Raw genomic sequence first — 12133 nt, forward strand, 5'->3', positions numbered from 1 at the left:
TGCAATTTGACCCCTATCCATCTTTAGAATGGGCCTATATCTCTTACCTAATCATCTAACATAGTAATTCACTTGTGTGTTGTGAACATATACACACATTCCAAATAGGTATAACAATATATTAGCACATAACTAGCTTAATTAAAAGCTAAATGACAATAAGGAGTCACCTGAACAGGGACTTCAACCTCGGACCCCCAGATTACCAGTGTAATGGCAGAAGGTTGGTTACTACGGGCTGCTATGTGAGCTACCACCCAGAACATCGGTTAACAATGGCTGCTACAGTGTGAGCTACCACCCAGAACATCAGTTACTAATGGCAAGGCTGCTACAATGTGAGCTACCACCAAGAACATCAGTTACTAATGGCTGCTACCGTGTGAGCTACCAGGCAGAACATCAGTGGATTTGTATGATAGTAGTTTATTTGAAGTGCTCAGCACAGGGAACCCTGCAATCTTCTGGGGATTCCAAAGTACAGGCTAGCTTGTGACAGGTTACAATAGCGTCAATATGGAAGTAAAATGTAGGAGTTTTCTGTGTTCATACAAGCAAAGATACTTCGGTAAATAGTTCAGTCATTCATTGGGCAAAGCATTTCAAAATGAAAGGTTGCCACGGAGAACCTATTTTGCCATTTATTAGCTGGTGATAATTCATCCCAAGAACCATGTGGACTGTTTCTACTGTAAAGAAGCCTCACGTCGCTGTTGTTATATTATGTCATCTAAGCAGTTATGTTTACAAATCGTGTCAACCTTTCTAACTATATTTAACCATTCACACATTTTTCCAGAATAAAAAATCTGCGTTCGGCCTACCTCGATCGAGTGAGTCTGAGCTGAGCTGTTTAAGTTCCCTTAAAGGAGTAAATCCTTGTTGTCACAATAAATAAATCCTTCCCCCCACCCCCAACATTGAGATCTACAAACAATAAAAAGCAAGATATAAAACGAAACACCAGTCTGCGGAACCAAATATATATATAAAGAAATTACATGAAAACCAAGGCAAGACCATGCCAAATCCAGCAGAATCCAGGAAATCTCTTCTCCTTCTAGCTTGTAGGAAGATATGGTGATCCCTAGTGTCCAAGAAGAGGTAGTGCCACTCATAACAAAGACCTTAGAAATGACACTGCTACCCTCTATTTAATCCCAGAGATACGCGTTCACATCCAGATGATATAAAACATGCACAAAAAATACAAATAATGTCCTGTGTTTTTCCTACTCTTTTTTCCGGTATTTTCGGAGAACTAAGTGTAGTGCATTGGATGCACGTATTCAGGTTAGATAATTCCAAGTCAGAAATAATGAGATTTGAAACAAAAGATGAACAAAATGTTGCTTGAGTCTTGGGGGGAGGGAGGCGTGGTCTGAAGGGGTTGTGAAGCTACATCACATTGACACCCATGAGGGTACACAGTATATATATTACACACAGTTGTGTAAGATACATGTATATGTATTGCAACGACAAATGTTCCCCTAGGTCTTTTTTGTTGCCGATGTTTGTATCCAGGATCACCATTGCCGGGGTGGGGAGGTCGGTTGCCAACAGGGCAAAGAGTTCCACCAATCACAGGGAATAGATTTCACATTCAACGTAGCGTTGGCGAGGTTGGGTATCCACAACTCAACCGGGACTATCAAATTCGGCTTTTACCCCAACCTGCAGTTCCTTGGGAAAGCTTTGTGCTGGTTTCCCAAACCAAACAGGCCAGGTTTACCCTCTGTGTGTGGTGCACTGTGTATCAGTCCACCATTCTGTCTGGAAACGTCCAGCGACCTTGATTGTCTTGTCTGTAGGTCAACGAGTGACGGGCCGTGGATACGCCTGGCAGGCGAGGCCGTGGTGATTGGAGACTCCAAACTCGTCCGTATTGCACTTTGCCTTCGACGGGTCGCAGAGAGCTCCCCCCACAGGGGGGGTCAGGAAGAGAGAGAGAGAGAGAGGTTGAGCGAGAGAGAGAAAGGTAGGTAGAGAGAGAGAAGAGAGAGAGAGAGAGAAAGGTAGAGAGAGAGAGAAAGGTAGAGAGAGAGAGGTTGAGCGAGAGAGAGAAAGAGAGAGAGAGAGAGAGAGAGAGAGAGAGAGAGAGAGAGAGAGAGAGAGAGAGAGAGAGAGAGAGAGAGAGAGAGAGAGAGAGAGAGAAAGGTAGGTAGAGAGAGAGAGGGAGAGAGAGAGAGTCAGTGCTGGGCGAGCATTGCGTTGCGGTTAGCCTTTATCTTCTCCAGGCGCTTGGAGAGGTGGCTGTTGCTCACCTCCACCTCCTCCACACGGTCCAGGGCTGCCCTCAGCTGAGAGGGAGACAGAAAGACAGACAGACAGACAGACAGACAGACAGACAGACAGACAGACAGACACAGACAGACAGATGGAGAGACGGAGAGACACAGAGAGGTAAGTAGGGCAATATGTATCTTTATTCTTCTAAACCACACACCAAAAAAGACAACAATTGTGAAATGTACTACAGATACCTAGGGGAGTGTATGGCCGATAGGTAGAGAGACAGAAGATAGTAAACCTGGTATAGAGAGAGAGCGAGAGGACATCTTACTTCTCGCTGTAGTTTGCGTTTCTCCACCTTAAGTTCGTCCTCCACCTTTTCGGCACTTTCCGACGCCGTCTTGTAGCGCGACACCTGGCCCTCCAACCGTATGATCTGCAGGGAAAGTTCAAAGGTTAACAGAAGCGTATTGTCTTTATTTTCTGGAGTTTTGTGCATTTCATGATTAATGCTTTGCAAAGTGAACTTTATTTCAACCTGTTAAATACTTGGAGAAACTACCAATGCTGTGTTGTGTGTGGACCCTAGGAAGACTAGTGGACTAGAACTCATGCGGTTCATTTATGTACAAATGACAAATGATACAAATGAGTAAGATGTAGGACAAGGTGTTTCGTACGTTCTGCTCCTGAGCGGTCACTTCCTGTTCTGATTTCACCAGTTTGAATTTGAGATCGCTGATTTGTCGGTTGGCGTCCCCTGTGTCAAAGAGCAAAGAGCACACGTCAACGCCGACCAGGTCCAGCACAAAACATTTGGCTATGGATAGCAACATAGAAAAGAGAATAGGGTTGAATGAATGATTCAACAGTCAATTCAAGGCCCTAATCAGATTCTGTGCAAAACAGAATCTCTATTACTAAATTATTAGATTACTAAATTATAACAAGATTATTAGAAAACTTTGCTTTGTTAAGTTTCGGGGCAACGGGGGCTCACTCTGCAGGTCCAGGATGTGGGGGTCTAGGCCGTTCTCGAGGAGGTCATCATCGCCTTCGGCAACCGGAATCTCTGATCCGTTTTTCTGCCTCTGGTCCAACTGAGACTTCAGACGCCTGACCTGTTAGACAGACGGACACACACACACACACACACACTTATACTCAATTACCATTTCATATTTACACCCTAACAACACAGACAGACAAACACTTATGTAGAACTGCAAGCATTACCGTAGAACATAGATCATTTTAACACTCACCTGATCTTGTAGACTCTCCCGTTCGTCAACAAGCTTCTTCAGTCGCAGCTCTGAAGGCATAATGATAAGAAGACATCAGGTGTGTGATTCAACAATTTACATGTAGATGCATTACAGTACATTATGAAACGCACCATGCAAATTTAGAAAATCCTGCAATTGGTATTAAAGATCACAATATAAATTGATAGAATCAATTAATTAAAAGGTACCAGAAATCATCAAACACATTCATAAGTGTTTATTATGAGCCATGCATGAGTGTAACGCCATGAATCATGAGATTGATTTGTTCTGATTGTGATTAGAATGAGAGACCGGTTGACCTTACCACGTTCATATGATGTGAGAGAGCTGGACCACTTGTTTTTACAATAAACTTTGTTCAATGTTATAATCAAAGTACAATTTGGGTGACCAATCCTTCAGCTAGGTTCAGACAGCTGCTGTCTTAATTTACGTCCCTCATTAATCCTTCTCTAAGTGGTCATAATTTCATTTGTGTTCATTGCATTTAATAACATTAATTAATATCAAATGAAGAAATATCCACATTAAACAGCAAACTAGGAACTTGAAGAATTTGTTGCACAAATGCACACAGACATTCACATTTGTTCTTATTTTTTTATTTATTGAAAATCAAAATAAACACATGATACAAACAAAACAAACATATTATGATAGTCTCACTGATACAACACTTAGACATCAAACTAATGATTGATGAAAGGTTTTTAAAATTAAATTAGCACAACACACACACACACACACTGTGCATTATTTATTGTTCAAACCTCCTTTGAAATCCATACAATTAATTAAACAATAAATTAATAAAGTTGTATCGTATCGTATATTGTATCGATGACACATATTGACCGATGTGTACGTCTAGGATATGCTGCAGCCCTTTTGGTTTCTTCTCTCGTTATAAGGAAGGCCCTTCCTTCCTTGCTGTTGTTTAACACACACTGGCACCAGAGAGGTTTCTCCTTCTTGAACAAAGACCTCTACTATCGGCTGTAATATGGTTAGCTCCAGCTGTGCTGTCGATCTGTGTTTTGCTGTCGCCTCTGTTCCAGCTAGCAAGTTAGCTTCCACACAACTGTCCAGTAATCCAATGGAATCTTCTTTGCAATGCCAGTTACTTAGCCTTGATGGGTGTGCGGTTATCCCAGCTGCCTTTTGACACTCTTTCAAGTGTTTCTCACAAAGGGGACGGTTTATCATGGCCAATTCCGGAATGACCATTTCCTGAATTTCCGGAATGACCATTTCCTGAAATTCATAGACGAGCATTTCTATACCACTCTTTGCCCTTTGTGGCCTTTGTCCAACATGTTTGGACGTTATCAGTCGGAATCTGTGCCGTTTGGGTTTGGTTTCCTGACCTTCGGACCAAACGTCGGTCTTTGATGAAGAGTCTGTGGGGACCATCTCGTCACAATCGGTCGCTGTCTTTAACTCCCCCTGGGGTTTCTGATTCCCGGGGTCTTCCGCTCCTAAAAGCTCTAGCTCTACTCTGGGTCCGCCCCTCAAGGGGGTTCTTTCAACTTCTTGGTTGCCATTTCTCATAACCCTCGAACTCTTCTGCCGGACTCCACCGATGACTCCAAATAAGTTACGGGTGTATTTCGTTGTGGATCTCATCTCCACTGTGGCAACATGGGACAATAATTCACTGTTGTGCAAAACGGGGACCGGAGGTTCTTGGTACTCTGTGGAGTTAATCCTCTTCACACGAGTAGCGCTATGTTCCATGGTGTCGGTGATTGGAGATCCCTGCTGAAACGGACAGGAAGGGGCTCCCCTCATATAAGGTAAGTCCTTTAATACAAGTGCATGTGTTGCCATTTGAAAGCCATCCAGGGTATGACTTGCATCACACAAGGGCCCCTTCAAGTCACCCAAAGGACCCTGACCGACGGTGGTCTCCTCTACATTCTCCGTGTGGTTCCCTTGTATGTCCTCTAAATTCTCCATGTTATTCCCCTGTATATCCTCTACATCCTCCATGTGGTTCTGCTGTATGTCCTTCACATTCTCTGCTTTGTTCTCCCGTATATCCTCCAAATTCTCTGTGTGGTTCTCCTGTATATCCTCTAGAGTCAATAGCCACTGCTGGAATAAGAGTGGTACCTGAGGGAGGATTTTGGAGATCTTTGCAGCCATGTGGCGATCATCCATGAACCCTTTCATCATGCCCTGAACAGCCTCCCCGAGAGCGGCAGCGTAACACATCTCTGTAGGAGAGGAGGACAAGACAATTGGCTTGGAAGAGCCTACCTCAACCCTGTTCCTTGGACATTGCGAACGTGCGTCAGCGCTTGCGCCCCGTGACAGCCACAGATCCTCTGTGGGAGCATCCCTGCTATTCCCTGAGTGCAAGTCTCCACTTCTAGGAAGTTCTTGGTCTTGTGGTCCGGATCCATGTATAAGGAACTCCACTTTACCCTCTTTGCTAGCATGCTCCTTCCGTTGTGATATACCTCCATCAGACCTCTTTTCGCCCTTGAATGTTTGTGGACTATTGTCTGCTTGGTACAACTTAGAAGCATCAGGCTGATACGGGAGATCGCATGGAGTGGTTAACTGTATCTCACTCAGCTTTGCCCGACGGCTTTCCCCTCCAAGCGTGGAACCGTCTACACCGGTTGGATCAGGATGTTCTACAAACACGGCATCATCAGTTACGGTGCTATTTGTGTGTGTTTGACTTCTTGATCCGGACCAAATCCCACCCATGTCCCAAAGACTCTCATTCTTCACAAGTGGGCACTCTTCCTCTAAGGTTATTTCAAGAGTTGATCCAAAATCGCAATGCCTTCCCCTCCTCTGGCCTGATTCTCCAAAGGGTTCCAGTCCAATGAGGAGAGGCGCTGTTCGTTCTATTTGAGTCTTTGGTTCCCCCGTGGTTTCCTGATCCAGGTCTGCTTCCTCCTCAGAAGAGCAGCACTCTCTGTTAGGTATGGGAGCGTTATAATCTTCAACCGTTGGTCCATTATTTTGTTCTTGATTTTCAACAGGGATACAAGTACAAAGAACGGCCTTTTCCCGATTGACAACCTTCTCCCCACCTTCCGTGTCTTGTGTGTATGTAAAACAATCGAAATCACTTGTTTTGTCATGCTGAATATTTCCAGCATTGTTTTCTACCTCATTTCTTGTTTCCTGTTTATCTTTGCGCACGCCGTTTACTTTTAAATGAAAACAGGGATGCAAAATGGCTTTATAAGTCAAGGGTACAGTTGTGACTGCAAGCCGATTCTTTTCATTCTCCCCACTTAGTAAATGTTGTTTGCCAGAAGACCCATTCAACGCCACTGCTTTGCTCTGGAGGAAGCCAGCCTCCGCAGACAGAGGAGAAACAAGCCCTGATTTATGGGCCTTCATTGGATGCTCGTAGTAATTCCCATCACATGACGGATCCATTTTGTTTGAGTTTGACGCTGCATGTAAATTGGTTCCTCCAAAACAGAATTCAGCTGCTTTGTTTCTAGAGAGCCTCTCGGGGCTAAGTGACTCCTTGTTTGCCCTCTCGACGAGATGATTCCAGGTAAACTTTGTATATTTGTCATTGTGAGGCTGCACATTTGAGTCTGTCCTGTTGCAAGTACTCAGTCCTTTGGCCCTGTCAGTTTGGATCGTGTACTCTTTACCTCCCTCAGTCAGATGGTAAGGGGCGGGTTCATTTCTGATTGGCTGCTTTGCTCTTCCCTCGGTTTTGATTGGATATCCACCGCGTCTGTCCGGTCCTACGGGGTACTTTTCCTTGCTCACTCTTCTGCTCGAATGGCTTTCCATCCCTATCTTTGATCTCGCGTCTATTCCGGTGTATTCCCCGACTAGGGAACAGGGAGTTGATGGGGAAGCGTCATGTACTTTAGGGGAGATATTATCGGTTAAGTTTTCCGTCACATGGTCACTACTGCCTGTTGGTGCTCGGCCCGAGTTGAAATCTGTCTGCTGCTCTTGTATGCTGCCTGCAAGATTGTTTTGAGAAGGAGAAAATTAGAGGAGCAAGCAGAGTTTCGTCAGTTCAGAGTCAGACCGGATCAGAGGACAAGCCTCATCCATTCTGATTGGTTGGAGAATAGATTAAGAAGGACAATTATGGGGTAATTGGAGAGAAGGACAAACAAAACCAGAGCGAAGGTGCTGAGAAAAAGACAGGTGTTGAAAGAGGATGAAGATTGAACACAAAAATTTATCAGAATTATTAATTGATCACGAAGGGATCTGAGGAGAAAATACAATTATAGTGTAGTACAACATAGTTCAGGTTCAAGTACATTATCAAGCACACTTCTCTAAAGACTGATGTTGCAAACCCACCCTTAAAGTTCCCATGGCATGAAAATGTCACTTTATGTGGTTGTCTATCATTAATATGAGTTGCCCTAGACTGCCGATGGTCTCCCAGTAGCTAGAAATGGCGTTAGATGTAAAAGGCAGAGCTACCCTGCTCTGCCTCTGTGTGTGTGTGTGTGTGAATACACACTCTGTAACGCAAGTGTTGTACACTTCTTTGTTATTTGGATAACCGTTCTGCTGTTGGTGTTATGGTTCATAACACGTCGGACTCTCGTCTCTGGTATTTCCACAACTGGACTCGTAGTTGGGGTTATCTCAGCCATGGTTGAGAAGGAATTGGGGGAAAAGGAACTTTGGCTTTGACTCCCTGAAGTACATGAACCGCGACATGGAGGAGAAAGGGATTGTTGCCCGCAATTGTTTCCCACCGGAGCCCCGCTCCAGTGGTGGTGCCACGAGGCACCACCACCGCGAGGCACCACCGCCGCGGGGCACCACCATTCATAGAATAAATCACGGGTTCAGGTCTCAGAATTAGAGATGCCAGAAATACCCACATAACATTATCTACAACTATTTGGGTAGTCGACTCAACAAATGGTAAGTAAACCTTATTTTACTTGCAACTATTTCATTTAAATTAAATAAAATTACGTGAATGAACCTGACTAAACGTAACTTCAATAAAACTCGTACTTGAAACTGAATTCACAACATGAGTCACGACAGATATTTTCACCAGCAATGGTTGTGAAGACAACAACTCCCATGATCCCACGCTCCTTCACAACGTCATCAAACTACGTTTTTTGTTATATTTTTCATACTATACCTTTAAGGTGACGTTGTTCAATGATTATTATAAAACCATACCTCCAGCTCAGAGGAGCAGAGGAGGCAGTACGTCAATTCATAAGTCAAGCGTTCCAACTCACCAAGCGTGCTCTCTCCACCCCCAGCAAGGATTTCCTGTGAGTCCGTGCCATCGGTCCCCATCTGGCCTGCATCACCATTGGTGGTAATCTCTGGTGACAGCTCTATTCCATGTTTCTATTGGGAAACCATAAAATAGCACATGTTGAACAAATATTTAATGTGTGAGTAGAAAGAAATCAAGTCTAAAATGTTTGACTAGTTGACCTACTTGTGGACTATATATAGATACTGGTATATATCTATATATATAAATAACCTTTTGTATGTATATACTGTACACATATATCATGTTTCTCACAGTTAATGACATCATTTTATCCCAGTGTTTCAATTAACTGTGTCAAATTTAGCTTTGACTTGAAGTCTGATGCTCTGTTCATTAATACATATAAACCTTCAAATCAACCGTTACCTTGAGCAAACCTCTATGTCGAACCACCTCCCCCCTAAGCTGGTCTCGCTCTCCCCGCACAGAGTCTGAAAACTCAACGTGCCTTTCGAGGGCCTGACGATTGGCCGAGAAGGAGGAAGTGGCCGTGAGGGGTTGGGGCCAGAGACGTGAGCGGTGGTTAGTCAAGAATAAAGAAATGCAAGAAAGAAAAAAAAGAGAAAAGCAAAGAGAAGTCAGAAGATTCAATAAGTACCTTGTCTAGGAAAGTTAGTGGCTTGATTTTTGTCAGAAAGCAATAGTGTAGAAAATAAAGTGTTTTTCTCAGTGGCGTGGTTAGCAATCATGCTAGCCAATGTCGGTCGGTTCAGCTAGTACAGTACTAGCCTTTACAGTGATGGCGTACCGCTATCTTTTTCTCCTTCCACTCCAAGGTTTCCTGGAGGTCAGTGATCTCTCTGGCACTGCCGTCTCTCGCGAGACGCAGCTGAGCCACCTCCTGACCACAGGAAGTGTCCCGCACGAAGTACGTTAGGAAGTAAGGGAAGCGACAGAGGACAGAAAAGGAGGAAAGGTAGGTAAGTATGTGAGTATATGAGAGATAGGGATAGCCTGGAGCAGAAACGTTTCATAGCAAGAGCAGGAATAAGTTGTTTAGTCTCACCCCAACCAGAGGTGCACGAAGACGCACAAATGTGTGTGTGCGTATGTGTGCATGCGTGCGTGCATGCGTGTCTTTCTGAGGGCGTATGTGTGTGTCTGCGTGTGTGTGTGTCTGTGTGCAAGTGTCTGCGTGCGTGCATGCGTGTCTGCGTGTGTGTGTGTGTGTGTGTGTGTGTGTGTGTGTGTGTGTGTGTGTGTGTGTGTCAGTGTGTGCTCACGTTTAGCAGTTCTTCGCTCTGTCTCAGGGTCTGCTCCACGTTCTTGAACTTGAACTGCAGGATGCCGTGGGCGTGTCTCTCCCTGTCCAACTCCTGGAAGAGAACCAGACGCCACATGACGTGTGCAGCACATCTTCCCCTGCCACACGCCACCTCAGTGGCCCTTACTGGGCTCCAGGACACAGGCTGTCGAAACCGGTTCATTGCAGCGCTGAAGCTTAGAGCAGGTATTCCATGCATCCATGTCAGGGAGGGTGTGTGGTGATGGCTGGTTTAACCTGTGGTGGACCACAAGGGTGCAGCACAGTGGTGCAGCCTCACCCAGCCCCAGAGTTCTATCAGTCTGACTCGGGGCCTCGTGAGGCTGCCTCAACCAGCCATCAGCGAAACACACTCCACAACGTGTGCATCCCTTTTATCGTACATAGCTTTATCATGTATAGACACAAAAAATATCGCACTGTTTGAAGGACAAATATGGATAAGTGTAACTAAATGTAGCTTGGTGGGTATAAAGGTGACATATTATCCCACCAGGTGTGAGTGTGATTAGCCGTTACACGCCGTTTTGAAAAATCGGCCTCTTGTGACATCACAAGTGGGCGTGTCCACCTAGATTGATGACGGATAGATGAGTTTGCTACAGTCCACTTGGTAGGCTGGCAGACTGATCTATCCAGCACACATCTAGGTGGACACGCCCACTTGGGATGTCAGAAGAGGCCGATTTTCCAATGGCTTCTAACGGCTAATCACACTCACACCTGGTGGTGTAATATATCACCTTTAAAGCATCATTTACCGCCGTTTCTTGCACACTCATGGTATGCCAGAGAGCAGAACACACTGCCTACGCAGGGTCAACCCAGGTGTCAGAAACGCGACGGGAGGCCCGTGACCTCCGCCCGTGACCTCCGCCCGCTGACCTCCGACCCGCTGACCTTGGTCTTGTCGCCGTGCTCGCGGTGCTTCTCCCACAGCCGCTCCTCCATGTCGGCCAGCTCCTCCTTCAGCGTGTCCACCTGGTACATGAGGTAGGACTTCTCGTTGTGTAGCTGGGCGTTGGACACCATGGCTCTGCGGTACTTCTCCTCCGACTCCGCCAGAGAGTCCTGGAGCCACAACCAACCGGGTCCAGACCCAGAGTGTTTAATGGGCGTGGAGATATAGAGGGGCCATCTTTTAATATAAATATATTATACAGGTAGACGATTGCCATCGTTATTATAGTTATATTATAGGGATACAGAGGGGTCATCTTTAATTTATATTTATGATACAGATATACATGGGCCCTCTTTTAATATATATATTATAGAGATATACAGATGGGGTCAAATATATATATACATATGATAGAGATGTACAGGGGTCATCTTTAACATATATATATATCATGCTGATAGACTCGGGCCATTATTAATATATATATATACAGTTTATACATAATATATATATATATTATATATATATATATCATAAAGATATCCATGGTCCATCATATATATATTACAGAGATATACAGGGGCCATCTTTATTGATATATATTATACAGATATACAAGGGCCATCTTTAAAATAGAAAAGAATATATATATAATATAGGTTCATATTAAATGAAAGCACACTGATTGCCTTTGAGTACCTTTATGTCCCTGATGGACGCCTCCGTCTCCACAGAGAATGACGTATCACAGCTGCCCCTGCGGGACGAAGGCCCGCCCAGCGAGGCCAGCGTGGCTGCTGATAGGGTGGAAGCTGTTCTGGAGCCCTGAGAGAAACACAGGCCCGGTCACAACCTTGTAATGGCAGGAGTGTGGATATGTCAATCTTCTCTCTCTTGATTAAGTCCAACATTTCTGTTGGTGTCTGTATGTAAATGCTTACTTTATCCAGAAAATCCCTCTCAGGTCTCTCTTCCACCTGCACATAGTAAAAAAACATGTATGAGTTGTTGATTAGGTACTGGTGTTGTTCAGGTCGCTCAGAACCTGAAACTCCTTTGAGGACTTTAGAGGATGGACCTAAGGACTGCAAAGCTGCAGCGACATGATTGGCCAACAGGGGGCATAAACGGCCTGTGTGATGTAGCAGCAAGCAAGACGAGAGCCT

At 44.7% G+C, this 12133-nt stretch overlaps 1 protein-coding gene across 20 annotated transcripts in view; it reads right to left on the reverse strand.

The window, feature by feature from the left end:
* Positions 1–410: 410 nt before the first annotated feature.
* The window catches only part of lrrfip1b (leucine rich repeat (in FLII) interacting protein 1b), a 31286-nt gene continuing 19563 nt past the window's right edge, over positions 411–12133 (reverse strand). For 17 of the 20 annotated variants that reach the window (XM_030354484.1, XM_030354483.1, XM_030354478.1 and 14 more), the window contains 8 exons: positions 11909–11944; positions 11667–11792; positions 10964–11134; positions 10023–10115; positions 9548–9640; positions 9166–9258; positions 8753–8867; positions 3559–7486 (listed from right to left, as the gene is read on the reverse strand). In XM_030354484.1, the coding sequence (XP_030210344.1) occupies positions 4395–7486; positions 8753–8867; positions 9166–9258; positions 9548–9640; positions 10023–10115; positions 10964–11134; positions 11667–11792; positions 11909–11944 (3819 nt within the window). In that variant the 3' untranslated portion in view covers positions 3559–4394. The other 3 variants (XM_030354487.1, XM_030354488.1, XM_030354476.1) reach the window with 3 other exon arrangements.

The sequence above is a fragment of the Gadus morhua genome, chromosome 4 (genome assembly GCF_902167405.1).
Source record: "Gadus morhua chromosome 4, gadMor3.0, whole genome shotgun sequence".
Lineage (NCBI taxonomy): Eukaryota > Metazoa > Chordata > Actinopteri > Gadiformes > Gadidae > Gadus > Gadus morhua.